Consider the following 25,217-nt stretch of genomic DNA (forward strand, 5'->3'; position numbering starts at 1 on the left):
TATCATAACACGACAAACTGTTTCCTTTAGTTAATGCTATATGTGGCCTAATTATAGACACATGAAACACACCATAACACAAACTGTTTCCTTTAGTTAATGCTCTATGTGGCCTAATTATAGGCCACATGGAAGGTTTTGCACTGTCTTATAAGAGTAATGTGGTGTTACGATGAATTGTAAGTAGGAGAATATGTTCAGAATTGCATTTTTCAAAGCATTTTGGCTGCTGTATAGAGACTGGGCTGAAAGCAGTAAAAGTTATGTAATACTGCTTTTGATTAATAGTGGCAGCAGTGGTGTCAACCATTTATGATGTGCCAGGTCTTATGCTAATCATGTTGTGCATATTATCTCAATTAATCCTCAAAACAAACTTGTCAGGTAGGTACTGTTGTTCCCATTGCATAGCTAAGGCAACTGAGAATTAGAAAGGTTAGGTAAATTGTTCAAGGTCACAAAGCTGGTAAGTGGTAAAGCCAGGAAGAACTCAAATATAATTCTTATTTGTTTCTAACCTAATTCTTCAAAATAGTCTTCCACTTTTTGTATTTATTTTCCCATTAGACTATTTTGAGAGTAGCAACTGTGTTTTAAAATAACACCTAAAGACACACTCTAGCACTTAAAAGCCCTCTGCATCCAAAAGAAGTTCAATGTTTGTTAATTTAACAATAAGTACATATTTATATTAAAGTAGCTTGGAAATGTTTATTTCACAACATTTGGTAGGTTTGATGTTTTGTATTTATTTGAAAATAATAATGCCAGATTTAAAAAATGCTACAATTTGGGATTTTCATTAATTTTAATGAAACTTCTACATCATTAATCTAAAAAAGGAGGTTTTACCTGCATTTCACTTAGAAAGAAAAATGATTATACAAGTATAATAAACTTACTATCTCCCTTCAACAGGTTCAATGTCAAGGGTGTTAATTCCACCGCCGTGGATTCTTTCAACATCTCTGTCTTTATTTAATTCCAGTCCCAAAACTCTTTAAATTAAAAGGGGGAGAAAGAAATTAACAAGTAATTTAACATTTAAAAATTTCTTATTTAACTAAGATTACTTATAGTACAAAAATCACAAGAAATGTCTAAATCTTCTACCATACATCCTAATGTATTTATAGATTTTTAGAGACCTTGTACAAATGTTTAAAATATCAACAGTAGTAACAATTACATGCAAACTTTTAAAGGTATTTAGAGACTGAAATTTGTATTAAAAAACTTAAATTCTGATAAATGTAGCTGAGGACATCTAATGGACAAAACCAAAAATTACAGGATTTTAAAAAATTTCCTTGAAGTGTTTCTTAAAGATGGACAGAAATAAAAAATGAGTATGGGCTGGGTGCAGTGGCTCATGCCTGTAATCCTAGCGCTTTGTGAGGCTGAGGTGAGAAGACTGCCTGAGACCAGGAGTTGGAAAGCATCTCCAGCAACATAGCAAGACCCCATCTCTACAAAAAAATAAAATACAAATAAGCTGGGCATGGTAGTGGGCTCCTACACAGGAGACTGAGGCAGGAGGACTGCTTGCGCCCAGGAGTTCAAGGATGCAGTGAGCCATGATCAATTCATTGCACTCCAGCCTGGGTGACAGAGTGAGATCCTGTCTTGAAAGAAAAGAGACTATGTTCAACTTAACACTTACGTGTATTTAAATAAAGCCAATTAAATATCAATACAAATAATTAATAAGTACTCTCACAAACTAAGACAAATGACATTTCTGATATTTTATAACTGTAAACCATCATTATCCTGGTGAGCATATTATTAAGATTAAATGAGTTTGTACATAAAAAGTGCTAATTACAACACCCAGTACATTGTAAGTCTAGTGAATATTAACTATTTGAATCTGTCTTAATCTGTTGGATGTTATTAGCATCTACACTAATTTAACCAGAATGAGTTCTAAATTCATTAATTAAAATAATGCTAGTTTAAATATCAAATTATAAAATTTTGGCCTATAAAATTGTCAGTTTTTTTAAAAGACAACAATACACAATGCTGGAAAGGCATAAACTCTTACTTTCATTCATTGACAGTAGTACAAGTAATTATAAGCATTTTGGAAATCATTTTAGCAGTATAAAGTATCTGATTTGAAGATATACATGGCCCTTTGTCTTCTAGACATTACATATAGTACAACAATGACAAGCAGGCCAGGTGCAGTGGCTCACGCCTGTAATCCTAGCACTCTGGGAGGCCAAGGTGGGTGGATCACCTGAGGTCAGGAGTTCGAGACCAGCCTGGCCAACATGGCGAAACCCCACCTCTACCAAAAATATAAAAATTAGGCTGGGCGTGGTGGCTCACGCCTGTTATCCCAGCACTTTGGGAGGCCGAGGATCACGAGGTTACGAGACTGAGACCATCCTGGCCAACATGGTGAAACCCCATCTCTACTAAAAATACAAAAATTAGCTGGGCGTGGTGGCACGTGCCTGCAATCCCAGCTACTCGGGAGACTGAGGTAGGAGAATCACTTCAACCTGGGAGGCGGAGGTTGCAGTGAGCCGAGATCATACCATTGCACTCCAGCCTGGGGGACAAGGGCGAGACTCCGTCTCAAAACGAAAACAGAAACAAAAAAACTCAAAAATCAGCCAGGCCTAGTGGTGCATGCCTGTAATCCCAGAGGCTGAGGCAGGAGAATTGCTTGAATCCAGGAGGCAGAGGTTGCAGTGAGCCGAGGTCACGCCTCTGCACTCCAGCCGGTTAAACCATTCCTGTATCCCTGGTATGAATCCCACTTGATCATGGTGGATTATATTTTTTATATGCTGTTGGATTTGGTTAGCAAGTATTTTGTTGAGAGTTTTTGCATCTATGTTTATCAGGGATGTTCGTCTGCAGTTGTCTTTGTTATGTTCTTTCCTGGTTTTGGTATTACCATGATATTGACTTCACAAGATGATTTAGGGAGGAATCCCTCTTTCCTATCTTTTGGAACAGTGTCAATAGGATTGATATCAATTCTTCTTTGAATATCTGATAGAATTCAGCTGTGAGTCTGTACCTAAACTTTTTTGGGTAGCTTTTAAATTACCATTTCAATCTCGTTGCTTGTCGCTGGTCTGTCCAGGGTTTCTATTTTTTCCTGATTTAATCTAGGAGGGTTACATATTTCCAGGAATTTATTCATCTCCTCTAAGTTTTCTAGTTTATGTGCATAAAGATGTTGATAGTAGCCTTGAATGCTGTTTTGTATTTCTGTTGTAATATCTCCCATTTTGTTTCAAATCGACCTTACTGGATCTTCTCTCTTCTTTCGTTGGTTAATCTTGCTAATGGTTATCAATTTTATTTATCTTTTGAAAGAACTGGCTTTTTGTTGCATTTATCTTTTGTATTTTGTTGTTGCTGTTTCATTGTCATTTATTTCTGCTCTGATCTTGGTTGTCTCTTTTCTTCTGTTGGGTTTGGGTTTGGTTTGCTGTTTCTCTAGTTCCTTGAGGTATGCCCTCAGACTGTCTATTTGTGCTCTTTCAGACTTCTTGAGGTATGCATTTAACGGTATGAACTTTCATCTTAGCACCACTTTTCCTGTATCCCAGAGGTTTTGATAGGTTGTGTCACTATTATCATTCAGTTCAAGGAATTTTTAAATTTCCATTTTGATTTCATTGTTGACTCAATGATCATTCAGGAGCAGGTTATTTAATTTCCATGTATTGCATGGTTTTGAGGGTTCCTTTTGGAGTTGATTTCCAATTTTATTCCACTGTGGTCTGAGGGAGTGCTATAATTTTGATTTTCTTAAATTTGTTGAGACTTGTTTTGGGGTCTATCATATGGTCTATCTCAGAGGATGTTCCAAGTGCTGATGAATAAATGTATATTCTGCAGTTGTTGAGTAGAATGTTCTGTAAATATCTGTTAAATCCATTTGTTCTACGGTATAGTTTAAGTCCATTGTTTCTTTACTGACTTCCTGAGTCTTGATGACCTGTCTAGTGCTGTCTAGTGCTGTCAGCAGACTACTGAAGTCCCCCACTATTATTGTGTTGGTGTCTATCTCATTTCTTAGGTCTAGTAGTAATTGTTTTATAAATTTGAAAGCTCCAGTGTTAAGCTGCACATATATTTAGGATGGTGATATTTTCCTCTCGGACCAGTCTTTTTATCACTATGTGATGTCCCTCTTTGTCTTTTTTAACTGTTGATGCTTTGAAGTCTGTTGTGTCTGATATAAGGATAGCTACTCCTGCTCACTTTTGGTGTCCATTTGCATGAAATATCTTTTTCCACCTTTTAAGTTTATGTGAGTCTTTATTTATTAGGTGAGTCTCTTGAAGGCAGCAGACACTTGGTTGGTGAATTCTTATCCATTCTGCCATTCTGTATCTTTTTTTTTTTTAGACTAATGATTACCATTGACTGTATTCCTAATGTTTCCCTATATGTGACATATATTGCCTTTCTTTTTATTTTTATTTCTATTACACTTTTAAGTTCTGGGATACATGTGCAGAATTTGTTACATAGGTATACATATGCCATGGTGGTTTGCTGCACCTATCAACCCATCATCTAGATTGTAAGCCCTTAATGCATTAGGTATTTGTCATAATGCTCTCCCTCCCCTTGCCCTCCAGCCCCTGACAGGCCCCAGTGTGTGATGTTCCCCTCCCTGTGTCCATGTGTTCTCATTGTTCAACTCCCACTTGTAAGTGAGAACATGTGGTCTTTGGTTTTCTATTCCTGTGTTAGTTTGCTGAGAATGATGGTTTCTGTATCTTTTAAGTGGAGAATTTAGGCCATTTACATTCAACATTAGTATTGAGAAGTGAGGTACTGTTTTATTCATTGTGCTAGTTGTTGCCTGAATACCTTTTTTTTAATTGTATGGTTTTATAGTTTGGGGAAAAGAAAGAGAGATCAGACTGTTACTGTGTCTATATAGAAAGAAGTAGACATAAGAGACTCCATTTTGTTCTGTATTTGAGATGCTGTTAATCTGTAACCCTATCCCCAACTCTGTTCTTGCAAGAGACATGTGCTGTGGTGGCTCAAGGTTTAATGGATTTGGGGCTGTGCAGGGTGTGCTTTGTTAAACAAGTGCCTGAAGGCTTGTTAAAAGTCATCACCATTCTCTTAATCTCAAGTACCCAGGGACACATACACTGCGGAAGGTCACAGGGACCTCTGCCTAGGAAAGCTAGGTATTGTCCAAGGTTTCTCCCCATGTGATAGTCTGAAATATGGCCTCGTGGGAAGGGAAAGACCTGATCGTCCCCCAGCCTGACACGCGTGAAGGGTCTGTGACTGAGGAGGATTAAATATGAGAGGAAAGAAGGCCTCTTGGCAGTTGAGATAGAGAAAGGCATCTGTCTCCTGCCCCTCCCTGGGCAATGGAACATCTTGGTGTAAACCTGATTGTATGTTCTATTTACTGAGATGGGAGAAAACAGCCTTAGGGCTGAAGGTGGGACACGCTAGCAGCAATGCTGCTCTTTATGCACTAAAAAGGTTTATGGAGATGTTTGCATATGCATATCAAGGCACAGCACTTTTCCTTAAACTTATTCATGTCACAGAGATCTTTATTCATATGTCTTACTGCTGACCTTCTCCCTACCACGATCCTATTATCCTGCCACTTCCCTTTTTCCGAGATGGTAAAAATAATGATCAATAAATAATGAGGGAACTCAGAGACCTGTGCAGGCGCGGGTCCTCTGTATGCTAAGCGCCGGTACCCTGGGCCCACTGTTTCTTTCTCTATACTTTGTGTCTCATTTCTTTTCTCAAGTCTTTCATTCCACCCAACGAGAAACGCCCACAGGTGTGGAGGGGCAGGCCACCCCTTCATTATAGGTCCTGTGAGATTTATGCTTTAAAGAGATTCTATTTTGGTGTATTTTAAAGATTTGTTTCAAGATTTAGAGCTCCTTTTAGCAGTTCTTGTAGTGCTGGCTTCATAGTGGCAAATTCTCTCAGTATTTGTTTGTCTGAAAAAGACTGTATCTTTCCTTCATTCATGAAGTTTAGTTGTGCAGAATACAAAATTCTTGCCTGATAATTGCTTTGTTTAAGAAGGCTAAAGATAGGACCCCAAACCCTTCTAGACTGTAGGATTTCTACTGAGAAATCTGCTGTTAATCTGATAGGTTTTCCTTTATAGGTTATCTGCTGCTTTTGCCTCACAGCTCTTAAACATCCTTTCCTTTGTCTTAACTTTAATAGCCTGAAGACTATATGCTTAGGTGATAATTTTTTTGTGTGATAAATTTCCAAGGTGTTCTTTCAGCTTCTTGTATTTGGATGTCTAGATGTTTAGCAAGGCCAGGGATATTTTCCTTGTTTATTCTCTCAAACATGTTTTCCAAAGTTTTAGATTTCTCTTCTTCCTCAGATAATTGGGAACACCAATTATTTTTAGGTTTGGTTGCTTAACATAATCTCAAACTTCTTGGAGGCTTTGCTCATTAAAAAAAAATTTTTTTTCTTTGTCTTTGTCGGACTGAGTCATTTTAAAGCCTTGTCTTTGAGCCCCAAAGTTCTTTATTCTACTTGTTTGGTTCTATTGCTGAGACTTTCCAGGCATTTTGCATTTCTCGAAGTGTGTCCTTTATTTCTAGAAGTTGTAAAAGTGTTTTATCCAAGCTATTTCACTGGAGATTTTTTCATTCATATCTTCTATCTTTTTTAAAAATTTCTTTAAGTTGGACTTAACCCTTCCCTGTTGTCTCCTTGATTAGCTTAATAATCAACCTTCTGAATTATTTTTCTGGCAATTCCGAGATTTATTCTTGGTTTGGAGCCAGTGTTGGTGGGCTTGTGTAATCTTTTGGGGATGTTAAAGAACCTTGCTTTGTCATACTACCAGAATTGTTTTTCTGGTTACTTCTCATTTGGGCAGACTATGTCAGAGGGAAGATCTGGGACTCAAGGGCTGTTCTTCAGATTCTTTTGTCCCACGAGGGCTCCCTTGATTTGGTGCTCTCCTCCTTCTGCTAAGGTTGGGGCTTCCTGAGAGCCAAACTGCAATGATTCTCTTTTGGATCTAGCCAACCAGCAGAGCTACCGTGCTCTGGTTGGTACAGTACAGTTCCTGCAAAGAGTCCTGTGATGTGATCTGTCTTCAGGTCCTGCAAAGAGTCCTGTGATGTGATCTGTCTTCAGGTCCTGCAAAGAGTCCTGTGATGTGATCTGTCTTCAGGTCTCTCAGCCGTGGATACCAGCACCTGCAACCGTAGAGGCAGCAGGGGAGTGAAGTGGACTCTGATGGCCCTTGGTTGTATTTTTGTTAAATGCGCTGGTTTTGTGTTGGTTGGCCTCCAGCCAGGAGGTGGCACTTTCGAGACGGCATCAACTGCAGTAGTATAGAAAGGATACAAGCTTGCCCTAGGGTCAGGTGGTGGGCAGGACCATAGAGCTCCCAGGAGAATATGTCTTTTGTCTTCAGTTACGAGGGAGGTAGAGAAAAACTAGCAGGTGGGAGCAGGGTTAGGCATGTCTGAACTCAGATCTGCTTGGGTGGGGCTTGCTGCTGCTGCTGTGGTAGATGGTGGCATGGCTCCCAGGCTAATGGAGTTATGTTCCCAGGAGGATTATGGCTGCCTCTGCTGTGTCACACAGGTCACCAAGGAAGTTGGGGAAGGCCAGCAGCCAAAGGCCTCACCCAGCTCCCATGCAACCTGCAGCCTGAAGGGCTGGTCTCACTCCCACTGTGCCCCCACAACAGCTCTGAGTTTATTTCCAGCAGGGCTGAGAATTTGCCCCAGGCTTCAAGTCTCCCAGCTGAGAAAGCCAGAGGACTCACAGTTCCTTGGCTGTCCCGCAGTGCCTGCAGCGGCAATCTACCTCCTTCAAAGGGTCCGTGGATCCTCTCAGCTTTCCTGGAATTTTCCTGTGGTAGTTTTTGAAGCAAATGTTCACGATATGCATCTCCACACACTGCTCTGTCCATCCGAGTGGGAGCTGCCCAGTTAGTCCTGCCTCCTATCCACCATTTCCTCTCATTCTCCTCTGTTTTAGTGTCTTAAGATGGCTACATATTCTTTTTGTTCAACGAGTTAATATGTGTGTGTGTGTATTTTTTTTCTTCTTTTTTTTTTAGGTTGTGAGTTTCTCTGGGTCCCCTAAGTTGTAGAAGTGGTTATTCTCCTTTTCCTGATTTCCAATTTGTAATTTCAATTTTCATTTTATCTTTGATTCTGGAGTTTTCTGAAATGTAATTCTGAATTTCCAAAACATGAGAGGTGGTGGTGATGTTACCATTAATTGATTTATTTCCAGTTTCTATAGCTTATGATCAAAGAAGGTGGCCTGTAAGATAGCTACCTTTTTGAATTTGTTAAAGTTAAAGTTTACTTAATGGCCAAGAACAATTTTGGCAAACGTACCACTGACCTACAAAAAGTATGTACATTTTCCATTTAAGGGATGTAAAGTCATGTATCTACTAAATCTAATTTGTTGTTTATTCATTTCCTCCATATATACGTGTATATATATATATATATGTCCTTCTTTAAATATTGTCCTTCCTTTATATAATGCCCTTCTTTAAAACGTCTGGTGCTTTTAACCTTAAATCTTACCTCATCTAGTATTTGTAGTGATGTCCACATTTTATTTATAGTTGCCTGATCTCTCCTTATTCTTTAACTTTTTAACTATTTAAGAATTTTGTATTTTAAAATATTTTAACTTAATCTATTTATGAGAAACAGCTTTTAGCTTTACTTTGTTTTAAAAACTAATCCGATAATATATGCTTCTTAATGGAAGAAATCAGCCTGTTCACCTTTGCTATGACATCTGATATACTTGGTATTATTCCTTCTTTATTTAATGTCATGGTTTCTTCTTTTACCTTTATTTTTGCTAGTTTAATGCAGTTGCTATTCATTTCCATCTTGTCAATTGAGAAGTGTCTAAAAAAATTTAGCAACCATATTATATATTTCCAGCTTGTTTATTATATATTTACATTTAATCATACACATACTGCAAGGTTCACAGGTTTCCTCTCCTCTTCATCTTTTATGTACCTTCAGATTTCATTCAAATACATTTGTTTTTTGATTAACATTCTTTCCTATTTTTTTCCTGAAGGAAAATGGGGTAAAATATTTCTATGAATCTTAGCACAAAGATATTTCTTCTGATAGACTGGTTTGTTTGGATTTCTGGGTTGTAATACTTCTTTTTTTTATTTTTAGATAAGTTTTAGTTGCTTTTTGAGAGAGTCCTGCTCTGTCACCCAGGCTGGAGTGCGGTGGCACAGTCTTGGTTCACTGCAACCTCCACCAAGTGATCCTCGTGCCTCAGCCACATGAGTAGCTGGGATTACAGGCACCTGCCACTGCACCCGCCAGCACGCCCAGCTTATTTTTGTATTTTTAGTATAGACAGGGTTTTGCCACGTTGCCCAGGCTGGTCTCGAACTCTTGAGTTCAAGTGATCTGCCTGCCTTGGCCTCCCAAAGTGCTGGGATTACAGGCTTCGATACCCTTTTTTTGTTAGTCGTTATCATTCCAGTGTTTTCTAGTCTCTAGAACTACCGATGGAATGTTTTACCTTTGTGAATGGTAAATTCTTTACCATTGGAAGCTTTTAATAATTTCTTCTTCATTGCTAGATAAGTTATTGGGTATACATACTTTTATGTCTTTTTTATCAATCTTGTCTGGACTTCAGGGAGCCCTGTTAGTCTGCGAATCCAGATCTTTTTGCAATTATTTTTCTTAATTACTGTTTGTTTGTTTTGCTCTTCTGGAATTATTATTGCCTGCTAGATCTTTTGAATCTACCCTCCTAATCTCTTATCATTTTCCTTACATTACTGGACTTTAAATTCTTGTTTTATGAGTTGTGATACTGAATTTGGTCATTTCATTCATTATTTCAATACTTCAGTTCTGGGTCATACTACTGTAAAAAACAAACAAAATGCATAGACAGCTACTTGAGGACTCTGAAAAGTAAATAGTCACAGACAATCACATGACAGAAATGGCTACGGCTAGACACAGTGGCCTGCAGAAGCCGGAACTCTGAGGGAGGGAAATTGTTTTCTCTGTTCATCACAGCCCCGATTCCAAGAGGGTAGGGGCAATCCCCATTGCTTATTGCCTCTCTCGTCACTTCTGAGCCCAGACTTGGGCTTAAACATGGTAGTGTATGGCAGAACAGGGTAAGTGGCCCCTAAAGTTTCTGGCTAGATGGCCAAAACAGGGAGTCCCAGAAAATTGGGAAGTATCCAAGAGATCACAGAGAAGCAGCTCAGGAAAGTGATCCCATAAAGTTGTTTATAAACTCTAGAACTCATCCCTGAGTGAGGCATGCATAGATCTAACCCTGAGTAGTATACAAAAGATTTTGAATATTGAACTAACCACTCAGGTCACAGTCTGACCACTGAATGGCATACACCTAGGGAAGATATTAAGAGACTTTGAAAACTGAGCTAACATTAAAACTACAGTCCATACAAGTAGGTAGGTTCTTGTAGCCTGAACCTAATCTTGCTAATTAAATGTTACAACAAAAATATCAACATTCTTCATAAGATTAAAACAATACCCAGAGTATTCAAAATGTCCAGGATGTAATCCAAAATTTCCCCGTATATAAAGAACCATGAAAATTTCAACTTGCATGGGAAAAGACAAACAAAAGAAGCCAAAGCTGAGATGACGCAGGTGTTGAGATTATCTGATAAAGACTCAAGGTAACTATTGTAAAATGCTTGAACTTGAGCAACACTGGCATGGTGGTTCGAGTCTGTAATCCCAGCGACTCTTGTGAAGTTGAGGCAAGGGGATCACTTCAGCCTAGGAGTTCAAGACCAGCCTGGGAAAAACAGTGAGGCCCCATTTTTAAAAATAAAAAAAAAAAGCTTGAGCAAGTCATTGGGCACACACTTGAAACAGATGTTAAAATAGAAAGTCTCAGCAAAGAAATAGAAGACATAAATAAAAACCAAATGGAAATTTTAGTTTTCAATATAAAATTATTTTAACTTAATGTATTCACTAACAGATTGGAGATGGCAGAGGAAAGAATCTGTGAACTTAAAGACAGATCCATTAAAATTATACAGTCTAACAACATAGAGGAAAAAAGATTGGAGGGAAAAAGAACAGAGCCTTCGAGACCAGAGGAACAATTATAAAATCACTAACATTTATGTCACTGGAGGTCTAAAAGGAGAGGGAGTGTGGTGTTGAAAAAATATTGGAAAAAATGGCTGGAAAGTTCCCAAGTTTACGGAAAGATATAAGTCTACAAGTTCAAGAAGCAGAATGAACCCTAACTAGAATAAATCCAAAGAGATCTGCAACCAGACACATCATAAACTGCTGAAAACTAAAGACAAAGTCTTCAAAGCAACCAGAGAAAAATGATAAATTACCTATAGGAAAACAATGATTTGAATGGCTGCAGATTCCTTTTCAGAAACCATTAGACCTACTCTTTTTTTTTTTCCTCATTCAACTTAGAAGTTTATTTTGCCAAGGCTAAGGACATGCCTCTGACACACACAGCCTCAGGAAGTCCTGACGACATGTATCCAAGATGGTCAGGCTACAGCTCAGTTTTATACATTTTAGGAAGACGTAACACATCAATCAATACATGTAAGATGTACAATGGTTCAGTCAGGAAAGGCAGAACAACTCAAAAACTCAAAGTGGAGGCTTCCTGCTCATAGGTATGTTAGAGTAGGTGGTTAGGCAGATACAGACAGGGCATGAGAGCAACCCCCACACACACCCCCACCACCTGTTGCCCCTAGGACTGTCAGGCGACCATGAGGTGATGGTCAGGTGGTTGTTAAACTGCCTCTCTAAAATGATAAGTGGTCACAGCCAGCACCAGGAAGATAGTGTCCTAATAGAAAACACTCGGAGCTGGTGTTATCCACTTCTCAGTAAGATCTCAAACAGGCCCACTCAGAGACAAAATGGCCTCTTACACGACCTTCCACTGGGAACGCTCGATAGGTAAGAGAAAAATTCCTCAAGTGAACACATGCACAACTTCAGCAAAAACCCCAGGACCATAACAATGTATAAAACCCCAAGTCAAGGGATGAACAGGGCACTTGGATTTTGCAAGTCACCTGTCTGGCCCTTCCAAGTGTACTGCTTCCTTTCACTCCTGCTCTAAAGCTTTTTAACAAATTCTCACTCCTGTTCTAAAACTTGCCTCAGTCTCTCCCTCTGCCTTAAACCAACTACTGCCCCTCAGCAAAATTCTTTCCTCCAAAGAGGCAAGAATCAAGTTGTTGCAGACCCATATAGATTCACCACTGCTAACAGGTGGATTCGAAGATTTTCCAATTGGCAACTTGTCAAAAGAGTTTACCTAAAGACCAGAAACCCAGTCGGGCATGGTGGCTCATGCCTGTAATCCCAGCATCTTGGGAGGCTAAGGCAGGCGGATCACTTGAGACCAGGAGTTCAAGACCAGCCTGGCCAACATGGCAAAATACTGTCTCTACTGAAAATACAAAAAGCTGGAGTGAGGCCGGATCATGGTGGATCACACTTGTAATCCCAGTACTCTGGAAGGCTGAGGCAGGTGGAACACTTGAGGTCATAAGTTCAAGACCAGCCTGGCCAACATGGTGAAATCCCATCTCTACTAAAAATACAAAAAATTAGCTAGGCATAGTGGTGCATGCCTGTAATCCCAGCTACTCAGGCAGCTAAGGCACAAGAATCGTGTGAAGCCCAGAGGCAGAGGCCGCAGTAAGCCGATATCACACCACTCAATCCAGCCTGGGTGCTCAAAAAATAAAAAATAAAAAATAAAAAATAAACACCTAAAATTCCATATAAGGGAGTGTCTGAGTTAAGATAAGGAGTTTGTAGAGACCATGGTTCTTATTAGGCAGATGAAGCCTCCAGGTAGCAGGCTTCAGAAAGAATAGATTGTAAATGTTTCTTATGAGACTTAAAATGATGAAAGACTCAGATAACTCTCCAGAATCAAAGAAAAGACCTAGAAAGGGAAACGCATTCTCTACAGAATGTAGATTCTGCCTATAAGAGACAGTTTTACAGGGCCATTTTAAAATATGTCAAAGGAATATATTTTGGGGCAAAATACTTCAATTTCTCCTAGGGCCTGCTATCTGTCATGTGATGCTTTACTTTAGTCAGGCTGGAATTCAGTGTCTTATTGCTACAAAAAGTCGTAAGATCTGTTTTAATGTTAATGCTGGCCAGTTGTGCCTGAATTCCAAAGGGAGAGTATAATGGGGAATGCCTAATCGCCCCCTCCCCATCATGTCCTGAACTGTGGAATGCTCTTGGCTGAGAGGATGGGTTCATTCAGACAATTAAGAAGCTTGAAGTTTTATTTTTAGTTTACACTTCCATATTTCAGCTATTGTGAATAATGCTGGTATGAACATGGGTGTACAAATTATCTCTTTAAGACCCTGTTTTCAACCATTTTGGGGATACACCCAAAAGTGGCATCACCGCATCATATGGAAATTCTATTTTCAATATTTATAAGGAGCCACCATACTGCTTCCCACTGTAACTGTACCATTCTACCTTCCCACTAACAGTGCACAAGTGTTCCAATTTTTTCCATGTCCTCACCAAAACATATTATTGTTTGATGTGATAGTAGCCATTCTAACGGGTATAAGGGTATTTCATTACAGTTTTGATTTGGATTTTCCTAATGATCAGTGATGCTGAGCATCTTTTGGTCTACCTGTTGCCATCTGCATATTTTCTTTGGAGAAATGTTTTTCCAAGTCACCCATTTTCAAATCAAGCTGTTTGTTTTGTTGTTGAGTTGTAGGAATTCTCCATATATGCTTTATATAACCCTTTTCAGATATATAATTTGCAAATACTTTCTCCATTCTGTGGTTGTCTTTTCACCCTATTGACAGTGTCTTTTGATTAACAAAGTTTAAAAATTTTCACATAGTCCTCTACGTTGTTGTTGTTTGTGTCTTTGATGTCATACCCAATAAATAACTGCTGAATAAATCACTGTCATAAAATTTTTTCCTTATTTTCTTCTAAGACTTTTATAGTTTTGGGTCTTACATTTATGTCTTTGATCCATTTTGAGTTAATTTTTGTATATGGTGTTAGTTAAGGGTTCAACCTCATTTTTTACATGTGGATATTCCATTTTCCCAGCAGCATTTGTTGAAAAGACTATCCTTTCTCCATTGAATAGTCCTGGCACTCTTGTTAAAAATCATTTGACCGGCTGGGCGCAGTGGCTCACACCTGTAATCCCAGCACTTTCGGAGGCCGAGGTGGGCAGATCACAAGGTTAAGACATTGAGAACATCCTGGCCAACATGGTGAAACCCCATCTTTACCACAAATACAAAAATTAGCCAGGCATGATGGTGGGCGCCTGTAATCCTAGCTACTGGGGAGGCTGAGGTAGAAGAATCGCTTGAACCCGGGAGGTAGAGGCTGCAGTGAGCTGAGATCGTGCCACTGCACACCAGCCTGGCGACAGAGTGAGACTCCATCTCAAAAAAAAAAAAAAAGAAAAAAGAAAAAAAGAAAAAGGAAAAAAATCATTTGACCATATACATGAGGTTTTATTTCTGGGCTCTCTCTTCTATTTCATTGGTCTATATGTCTTCCTTATGCTAGTACAACACTGTTTTTTGTATTTGATTACTGTAGTTTTGTAGTAAGTTTTAAAATCAGTTTTAAAATCAGAAGAGGTGAGTCTTCAAGCTTTGTTCTTCTGTTTCAAGACTGTATGGTATTGACTATTTGAGCTCCCTTCAGATTCCACATGAATTTAAGGATATGCTTTCCTATTTCTGTAATCCCAGCACAGTGGGAGGCCAAGGTGGGAGGACTGCTTGAGGCCAGGAGTTCAAGACCAGTCAGAGTAACATGGTGCGACCCTGTCTCTGTAATCCCAGCTACTTGGGAAGCCTAGGAGGGAGGATCCCTTGAGTCCTTGAGATGGAGGCTACAATGGGCTATGATTGTGCCACTATATTCCAGCCTGGATAACAGAGTGAGACCCCATCTCTTTGGGGATAAATTTATTGGTCCACAAATCCAGTTGACATGTGAAAATGCATGTTCCTGTTATAGATTAAAAATGACTTAGGCTCAGTACAATACAGTTCTTCAAACACAAGTCTTGGTTAAGAAACAGAAATTGAAGAGGAATCAAGAAACAGAGACAAGCCAAGTTCTCCCTCAACCGAGCTGCTGGAAAAACACCATCTCCAGATTTTCTTTCAGGTTTGAGAATTTTTCTCCCATTCCACACTTTTATCTTGATACTGATATCACTGTGGCGCAGAAGGACTCCCTAGCTTCTCTTCCTTGAATCCTCCTCCTCCTCTCCTCCTCTTTCTCTGTCTCCCTCAGTCAGCCAGGCGCTTGCAGAAGCGGCAGGGCCCGGCCCAACCTGAAAGAGAACACAGCTGGAGGGGGTGGTGGCGGTGACCAGCGGCCACGTGACCACGCTCGTGCTGTAGCTGCGGCCACCTCCTGCCGCAGACCTACTCTTTAAAAAATTGATAAACTATGCACTTCAGAGAGAAGAAAAAGAAAAAGATATAAGAAGGAAATTTCAGACATCAGGAATAAAGAGACAGCAACAGAAATGATAACTATCTGGTTAAATATAATAGGCTATTCTTTTCCTTAAAATATGATTGATGGTTGAAAAAAATTATGTCTGATGGAGTATATAATGTATGTAAATATAAAATATAAGACAACAATAAATATGGTGCAGGGGAAAGGTTGATAAGGTTTCTACATGCCAAATGAAGTAGTAAAACAATGAAATGACCCAAAATAGACAATGCAAAGTATGTATTTTATAATTCCTAGAGCAACCACTAAAAAATTATACAAAAAGATATAGTTGAAATTATAGTATATAAAATAGAATACTAAATAATGTTCAAATAGTCAAATGAAAGCAGGAAAGGGGAAACATAAACATGGAGCAGCTAGCTTTCTCATAGTGGTGGGACTGGAAAATGCTTTTGGAGAACTGTCAGTTTCTTAAAATGTAAAGGATATATCTAGTAGCTCCACTGTTAGGCATCAACTTAAGAGAAATAAAAGCATATGTTCATACAATGACTCATACGTGAGTTTTCAGAGCAGCTGTAAATGTATTAGTCCTGAACCGGAAACAACTCAGATGTCCATTGACAAGTGACTAGATAAACTATGGTATATCGCACAGTGGGATACTCCACAGCAATAAAAAGGAATTGATACAAGCAATAACATGGAGAAATTTCAAAATAATGTAATTATGCTGAGTGAAAGAAGCCAGACAAAAAAGATTCCATTTATATAAAATTCTAAATATGCAAACTATAGTGACCTAAAGCAGATTAGTGGTTTCTAGAGAAGGAAGAGGGTAAAGCAGAGAAAGAAGGGAGAGAAGGATTATAAAGGACCGTGAAAAAATTTTTAGGGTTATGGATGTTCTCTTGATTATGGTAATGGTTTCAAAAGTAAATATATGTCAAAATTCATCAAATTGTATATTCTCATTTAATGTGCAGTATATCATATGTCAAATATACCTCAATAAAGTTGTAAAATTTTTTTAGAGGGTGTAAATTGTGAACACTGCATATCAGTGTTCATGCTTTTGCCCTTATGTGATGACAAGGAAGAACAGTAGACATCTCCTATGAATAAAATGGAACTATACAGTTGTTCAATTAAGCAAAAACATCACTTAATGATGGAAATATTTTTTAAAAAATTTTAGGCTGCATGGTAGCTCGCACATAAAATCTCCGCACTTTAGGAGTCAAAGGCAGGAGGAACACTTAGCCCAGGCGTTTAAGACCAGAATGGGAAACGCAGGGAGACCCCATTTCTACACAAAATTTAAAAATTAGCTAGGTGTGTGTGCACGTGCCTGTGGTCCCAGCTACTTAGAAGGATGAGATGGGAGGATCATTTGAGCCTGGAAAGTCGAGGCTGCAGTGAGCTGTAATTGCACCACTGCATTCCTGCCAGGGTGACAGAACAAGACCCTGTCTCAAAAAAAAAAAAAAAAATTATACTTTGTCTTAAACATATAAGCAATCCTCACTTGGCTCAGTCTGATATGAATTTCAGTTACCACAGTTTGTTAACTGTGAGAAATAGCATAAAAGTTTGCTACTAGCTTTTCAGTCCACAAATAATTACATAAATAACATTTCTGTAATTACATAAATGAATCAAAATTAGTGACCAGTTTGCAATTTTGCTTCTTTCACAGTCTGTGGGTGATTGGTCACTGTGCATCTGTTATTAAGTTCACACACAGGCTGCAAAGCACGTAGGTTTGTTATTAATATTTCTGTGCCCTTAAGATAAGCCCACGTGGAATTTTACTGATTAAAAGAGGAAATTGGCCAAAAGAATGAAAATGCATTAAAAGAGTGATAATACTAGAAGTGAAACTTGCATTAAACATAAAATGGAGCAAATGAAAAAAATAGCTGCCTGTGGGAACATGCTGATTGTGGGAACAATGACACTGCCACCATTTGAGACATTCTAGATATGCAGACTGAGGAAATCAGTGAAGGTGAACTTACAGACATAAATGAGGAAAAGTGGTTGTGATGAAAGGCTGATGATGTGTCAGAGGAAGTGACACTGGCAAAAAAACACATTAAAGGAACTCTCAGAGATATTTCACAACACTGAAAACGTAACAGATAAAATGTTGGAAACTAATATTTAAATTTCTCCGGAACGCAGAACTCATATGCAACGGTGTTCTCCACTGTCCAAGTAAATATCTTCAAAGGTTCCTCAATTAACGTGGGCAAAATTAAAAGTAAAACTTGCTTCTTTCCTTTGGAAAACCCTCTCTCAGAGTATATTACCAACATTCAACTTCTTATACAAGACATAAATCTGGGAATCATTAATCATTCTTCCCTTTTCGTCATTCACGTATCCAATCAATTTCCATGGACTGCTGATTCTATTTCTTAGACGTTTTTCAAATGTCTCCACTATCTTTATTCTACTTGGGAACTCTGTGGCCCAGACTTCCATCAACTCTCTCCCGGACAAGTGTAATCACAACAGTTACCTAACTTGGCTACCACTGTTGTTCTCAGTTGCAACCCATTCTCCAAGCAGAAAACAAAATGCAATAGCTGTTACCTTATTCTCATCTTCACACCTCTACCCAAGTACACATGGCTCTTCCTCATCCAGTTTCTGTCTACTTCATCTCTTGTCAATGGTCCCTACCCCAATTCTCCGCTCTAGTCATTCTGAACTTTGTTCAATTCCTGGCCTGTGTCCTCTGCCTTTTTAATAGGCTGCCTGACACACTGTAGGAACTCACTAAATATGCAGACTGAATGAATGAACGAGTACTTGGAGGGCAGTTATTCTTATCAGTAACTTAAGAGAGAAGGAATACAGTACAACGAAGTATCCTTATTTAGGTTTATAATATCTTCATCTGAGCCCGCGGGCGAACCACCCCCCCCACCCCCGCCCCTCGCCGCCCCTCGCCTGCAAGTTGTTACCAGTAAATAAAAGGGATCCTATTTTCGCAAGCCACACCGCATTAGAGGGTAAATAAGAGTTTGGTGGCAGGAGAGCGATGAGACGGGAAAGTGTGGGGCAAAGTTTACAGTTATTGGTCCAGATTCTAACTGGCCTGTTAGCCAAAAAGTAAGGTTTTCTTTACCTCCGTGTTGACTCTGCTCTCCGAAGGCGAAGAGGGTCCTCCAAACCCGTTTGTCGCGCGGACAAAAACCCCAGCATAGCGTGTCCTCACACCGGCTGGAGTACTGGACGTCGCCATGACAGAACTCAGGGGCGGGACTGGAACAGCAGAGTCTCCCATTGGTCAGGCTGTGATACATCCGGCCAATGGTGAGCGTCGTTACTAGAAGGGCTCCAGGATGGAGGCCGGCTTGACCTCTCCGCCTCAGTGAGCTGGGTTGGGTGCTGGAGCATTGCTCCTACTGCGGATCCTGCTGCTGGCAGCGCTGGAAACTGGGTGGACGGCATGGGTTGGTCTCAGGATTTGTTCCGCGCCTTGTGGAGATCGCTGTCAAGGGAAGTGAAGGAGCACGTGGGCACGGACCAATTCGGGAACAAATACTACTGCATCCCGCAGTACAAGAACTGGAGAGGTGAGGAGGGGGCGAGGGCAGCGATTGCGTGGTCAGTAAAGGAGGGAAAAGTGAGAGCCCCTAGTCAACTAACGCATCATGAGACACTTAGGGTGTCACCGGAGGGAATTTCTGGAGTTCGTTGGCCCCTGTCGACCCCTTCACTCTGCCATCGGAGACCTACCCGGCCCGGCTCTGGGCGCCTTGGCCCGGCCTCGTGCGACCGCGGTCCCTACGACCCAGCGCTTTCCCCCGGCGTGCCCCGGGCTGCTCGCGCTGTTAAGGCACACATCACTTTCCTCCCAGCCACGCCGGTAGAGGAGCCTCAGTTTTAGCCCTGGATCGGCGACGGAGGCGGGGAAAAGTCCACGCAAATCTTTCACCAAAGGGGCTAGGAAGGGCCAGGGAAGAGGTTTTTCGTACGCTGTGCCCCGCCTTGTGACCCAGAGCTGAGTGGTGTAATTGAAGAGGAGTATCTTCAGGGCCTCGGGTGTCCTCTTTCTTGGTGTTTACCCTTTTCGGTGGCACCCTGGCTCCGGCGCTGGCCCCATGCGCCTTCCTCACTACCAAGACTTGTCAGAAGTGGGTCCGTATCCCCATAAGGCTCGCTGATTCCTTTCTCTGGAGTTTACATTCCAAGACCCCGTTGAGCTCAATTTAAGAAACTTGGCACTAATCATGGTGTTTCTGTGTAGGATTCGTGCCAAGTAGTTGAGCGGGTTGTTTGGGGACTAAGGAGGCGTTGCTGTCCATTGAAATCACACTGTGTAGCCGCCGTCGTAACCTCTTTTCTGTTGTTCCATCGCCACATGCAGAAGATGTCAGGCTTTGGGCGAAAAGGGGTGGGTTAGAATCTCAGCTTTGACACCTGATAGCTCGAGAATCACGGAAAAAGTACTTGTCCTCTCCAAGTCTCATCATCCTCACTTGAAAATTAGAGATAATATAAGATCAGTAATGTTGAGAAGCACTAAGACCTTTACAAAATTATGTGCCATTCATTTCCCACATATATAAAATGTATTCTGTGATTTATCACTCAATTTATTAATTTATTTTTTTTGCCTAGCCTTTTTCTGTAACTTATTTTAATATTTAGTCTTGTTTCCCCAATGAGCTCCTTTGTCAGGCAGGGAATATGTCTCACACACGCACACACAAAAAGCCTACAAAGAACCTAGCATGGTGTTAAGTATTTCTTGACAGATTGCAAGCAGAGAGATGTTTCTTTTCCGTAAGTTGTCAGTAAAATTTAAAAAATATGCAAACTGTCACGTTGAGTTTTTTAAAAATTGAAATATAATTTACATACAGTAACATTCACCCTTTATGGTGTACAGTTTTATGGTTTTTGACAAATAAGTACAGAGTAACATCACTGGATTCAAGTAATAGAATAATTCCATCACCATCAGAATTTCCTCTAACTCCTTAGTAGTTCATTCCCACACCCTTTGGCAACCACCGATGTGTTTTATGGGCCTATAGTTTTGCCTTTTCTGGAATATCATATAAATGGAATTATACAGGATTTAGACTTTTGAGCCTGGCTTGCTTCACATAGCATAATGTAGTTGAGATTCATCCATGTTTCAGTAGTTGTTCCTTTTTATTGCTCAGTAGTATTCCATTGTATAGGTTTGCCAGTTTATCTGTTCACAAGCTGAAGGACATTAGGATGTTTCCAGTTTCTGTGATTGTGACAAAAGCCTCTACAAACATTCCCATACAGGATTTTGTGTGAACGTAAGTTTTCATATCTCTTGGGTAAATACCTCGTAGTGGGATTACTGAGTTGTGTGATCAGTGTATGATTAACTTTATGAGAATCTACCAAACTGTTTTTCAAAGTGGTTGTACCATTTTGTATTCCTGTCAGCAATGCATTAAAATTCTAGTTGTTTCCACACCCTCACCAGCACTTAGTATTATCCGATTTTTGGGTGTGTTTTTATTTTTATTTTAGCCATTTTGATAGATGTATAGTGGTATCTCATTGTGATTTTAAGTTTCATTTTCCTAATGCCTGAGTATGTTGACAGTCTTTTCATGTGCTTATTTGCTATCTACAGATCTTTGGTGAAGTATCGTTCAAATCTTTTGCCCATTAAAAAATACATTTATGGCTGGGTGCGGTGGCTTTTGCCTGTAATCCCAGCACTCTGGGAGGCCAAGGGTGGATCGATCACCTGAGGTCAGGAGTTCCAGACCAGCCTGGCCAACATGGTGAAACCCCATCTCTACTAAAAATACAAAAATTAGGCAGGCATGGTGGCATGCGGGTGTAATCCCCACTACTCGGGAGGCTGAGGCAGGAGAATCACTTGAACCTGGGAGGCGGAGGTTGCAGTGAGCCGATTTCACACCAGTGCACTCCATCCAGCCTGGGTGACAGAGTGAGACTCCATCTCAAAAAAAAAGAAAAAAACAAAAACCCCAAAAAACAACAAAAAAATACATTTATACCAGTGTTTGTATCATTCATTTCTATAGAGATACAATATCATTGAAGTTTCAAATTAACAGCCATGTCTATGCTAAAATAACATGAATATTTTATTTTTACATATTCTCACTCATTTGTATATTTTCTTACATAATTGCAATTGCATTTTGAGAGTTTTATTGAAGTAGAATTGACAAAAAAATGGCCAATGCTTCAAATGTATGATTTGGTAAGTTGACATATGTAGTATCTGTGAGACCGTCAACACAGTCAAGAAAATTGGCCGGGTGCGGTGGCTCACGCCTGTAATCCCAGCACTTAGGGAGGCCGAGGCAGGTGAATCACGAGGTCAGGAGATCCAGACCATCCTGGCTAACATGGTGAAACCCTGTCTCTACTGAAAATACAAAAAATTAGCCGGGTGAGTTGGCCATCGCATGTAGTCCCAGCTACTCAGGAGGTGGAGCTTGCAGTGAGCTGAGATGGCGCCACTGCACTCCAGTCTGGGCGACAGAGCGAGACTCCGTCTCAAAAAAAAAAAAAAAAAAAAAAAATTAGCATATCCACTATCCACAATTTGTTGTGTGTGCCCTTTTCTAGTCCTGCCTTATGCTTCTGCTTCCATGGACAGGCACTAATCTGATTTCTGACACTATACATTAGTTTGTATTTTTTAGAATTTTTATTTATTTGTTTTTATTTATTTATTTTGAGATAAATAAATAAGGAGACAGGAGTCTCACCCTGTCGCCCAGGCTGGAGTGCAGTGGCGCGATCTTGGCTTACTGCAACCTCTGCCTCCCAGGTTCAAGTGATTCTCCTGCCTCAGCCTCCCGGGTAGCTGAGATTACAGATGTGCGCCACCCTGCCCAGCTAACTTTTTGTATCTTTAGTAAAGACGGGGTTTCACCATGTTGGTCAGGCTGCTCTTGAACTCCTGACTTTGTGATCCGCCTGCCTTGGTCTCCCAAAGTGCTGGGATTACAGGTGTGAGACACCGCGCCTGGCTAGAATTTTATTTAAATGGAAGCCTACAGCACATATTCTGCTTTTCTTTTTTTTATTTTTTTAGTTTCTTCACTCAGCATAATTATTTTGAGATTCATCCATGTTTTTGTGTTTATCAGTAGTTTATTTCTTTTTATTGCTGAGTAATATTCCATTGTATGTATATACCATAATTTGTTTATCCATTCACCTGTTCATAGATATTTGGGTTGTTTCTAGTTATGGGTTATTAGAAATAAATTATGAACATTCATGTGTAAGTCTTTGTATGGACATATGCTTTTATTTCTTTTGATGTAATATTTAGAAATGGAATGGCTGAGTCAACTTGTTAGGTGTATGTTTAACTTCTTAAGAAACTGTCTAAGTGGTGGTACCGTTTTACCTTCCCACCAGGAGTGTGTGAGATTTCTAGTTGTCCTACATCCTTATCAACACTTGGTATGGTCAGTCTTTAATTTTAGTTCTTCTAGTAGGTGGTTGTGGTATCTCATTTTTTTTTCTTTAGTTTTTCTGTTTGCTATTAGTTGGTTTTTTTAGATTCTATTTTTAAATTAAAATAGAGTAAAATTAACTTTTAAAATTGGTGTACAGTTCTATAAATTTGAACACATGTGATTCATGTAACCACCACCAAAATCAGGATACAGAGCAGTTCTGTCACCCTGAATAACTCCCTCATGCTAACTTTTTGTAGTCACAATCTCTCCTCATCCCTAACCTCAGCAACCACTGATTTGTTCTCTGCCATTATACATTTTTCCATTTGAGACTGTCCCACATGTATACTTATACCATATGTAACCTTTTGAACCTGGCGTCTTCTATTCAGCATAATGCCTTTGAGATTCATTACGTGTATCAGTAGTTTACTCCTTTTTACTGCTGATTAGTATTCCATGTTAATGGATATACCACAGTTTGTTCATTGTACTCATTGAAGGGCATTTGAGTTTAGTTACTTGCAGTTTTTGATGATTATGAATACAGCTGGAAGAAACATTCACGTATGGATTTTGTGTGAACATAAGTTTTCATTTTCCATGAGTACATACATACCTAAGAGTGTGTGTGCTAGACCATAGCAGCTCCAGCTTACTCTATAAAACGGAAATAACAGTACCTACCTAGCCTCACAAAGTGTTTTTGCTACTCAAGAGAGACAAATTGGATAATGTAGCACTTAAGAGAAAGGGATTTAATGTCAAAGTCAGTTTGACTTAATTCATAGAGATCTTTTATTTGATCATTTTTAAAAATTTATCACTGATTTGTAGTTTTCAACATAGAGGTCGTGCTATGTTTTGTTACATTTATTATAAAGTATTGTTGTTATAAATGATGCTTTAAAAAACTTAATTTCTAATTCTTTATTACTAATACATTGAAGTACAATAGATTTTTCCATCTTGAGCATGCATCTTGCAACCTATTTTACTCACCTACTAGTTTTTGAATGAAGCTTTTTACAGATTCTTGGACATTCTCTGTAGTTAATTATATCAACTGTGGAGAGAGACAGTTTTGTTTTTTCCTTTCTAACTTATTTGCATTCTCTTTCCTTCTCTTGCCTGGCTGCCCTGGGTGAGCCTCCAGTATAATGTTGAATAAGAGTGGTGAGCATGGATATTTTTTTCTTGTTCCATATCTTAGAAGAAAAACATTTAGTCTTTCATTTTTTTTTTTTCCCCAAGATGGAATCTCACTCTGTTGTCCAGGCTGGAAGTGCAATGGCGTGATCTCGTCTTACTGCAACCTCCGCCTCCTGGGTTCCAGCGATTCCCCTACCTCAGCCTCCCGAGTAGCTGGGATTACAGGCATGTGCTGCTATGCCTGGCTAATTTTTTATTTTTAGTAGAAATAGGGGTTCACCATGTTGGATAGGCTGGTCTCGAACTCCTGACCTCAGATGATCTGCACACCTTGGCCTCCCAAAGTGCTGGGATTACAGGCATGAGCCACCGCGCCAGTCACTAGTCTTTCATTGTTAAGTATGGTGTTAGCTATAATTTTTAAGATACCTTTTATTAAATTAACAAAGTTCCCAGTACCTCGTTTGCTGAGCACTTTCTTTTATGAATTGATGTTGAATTTTGTCATATGCTTGCTTGCTGGTTTTTTTTTTTTTTTTTGGTTCTGTTGGAATGATCATGTGGTGAATTATACTGATGGACTCTTAAAAATTTACAGACTTTGTTTTTTAGAGCAATTTTAGGTTTATAGAAAAATTGAGTGGAAACTACTCAGATACTCCTTCTCCCCCAGTGCAGTTTCTCCCATTGTTAATATCTTACATTAGTGTACCCTCATTTCCTCCCTTTCTGCTACCAAACCCCTAAGCGACCACTGATCTTTTTACTGTGTCTAGTTTTGCCTTTTCCAGAATGTCATATAGTTGCTGTCATACAGTATGTGGTCTTTTCAGACTGGCTTTTTCCACTTAGTAATATGCACTTAAGTTTCCTCCATGTTTTTTTGTGGCATAAGAGCTCCTTTCTTTTTATTTATTTATTTATTTATTTTTGAGACAGGGTCTCACTCTGTTGCCCAGGCTGGAGTGCAGTGGTGTGATATTGGCTCAGTGCAACCTCTGCCTGTCAGGTTCAAGTGATTCTCCTGCCTCAGCCTCTTGAGTAGCTAGGATTA

The 25,217-nt window shown here is 39.6% G+C and overlaps 2 protein-coding genes across 5 annotated transcripts in view; one reads left to right on the plus strand and one right to left on the minus strand.

Annotated features, from left to right (window-relative positions):
* The window catches only part of ERCC8 (excision repair cross-complementation group 8), a 93,318-nt gene extending 74,484 nt beyond the window's left edge, over nucleotides 1-18,834 (minus strand). For 3 of the 4 annotated variants that reach the window (XM_011992122.1, XM_011992119.1, XM_011992121.1), the window contains exons 1-2: nucleotides 18,688-18,834; nucleotides 903-998 (exon numbers count right to left, since the gene is read on the minus strand). Coding sequence is in view for 2 of the 4 variants with exons in the window: in XM_011992119.1 (XP_011847509.1) it covers nucleotides 903-998; nucleotides 18,688-18,764 (173 nt within the window). In the remaining 2 variants the exon portion in view is untranslated. Of the gene's footprint in view, nucleotides 1-902; nucleotides 999-12,949; nucleotides 12,956-18,687 lie in introns of all 4 variants that reach the window. The other variant, XM_011992120.1, reaches the window with a different exon arrangement.
* Nucleotides 18,835-18,890: 56 nt separating this feature from the next.
* The window catches only part of NDUFAF2 (NADH dehydrogenase (ubiquinone) complex I, assembly factor 2), a 245,100-nt gene continuing 238,773 nt past the window's right edge, over nucleotides 18,891-25,217 (plus strand). The window contains exon 1 of the mRNA XM_011992123.1: nucleotides 18,891-19,138. Within this exon, the coding sequence (XP_011847513.1) occupies nucleotides 19,012-19,138 (127 nt within the window). The 5' untranslated portion in view covers nucleotides 18,891-19,011. The remainder of the gene's footprint in view (nucleotides 19,139-25,217) is intronic.

The sequence above is a fragment of the Mandrillus leucophaeus genome, unplaced genomic scaffold (assembly GCF_000951045.1).
Source record: "Mandrillus leucophaeus isolate KB7577 unplaced genomic scaffold, Mleu.le_1.0 Scaffold403, whole genome shotgun sequence".
In the NCBI taxonomy this organism is placed as follows: Eukaryota; Metazoa; Chordata; class Mammalia; order Primates; family Cercopithecidae; genus Mandrillus; species Mandrillus leucophaeus.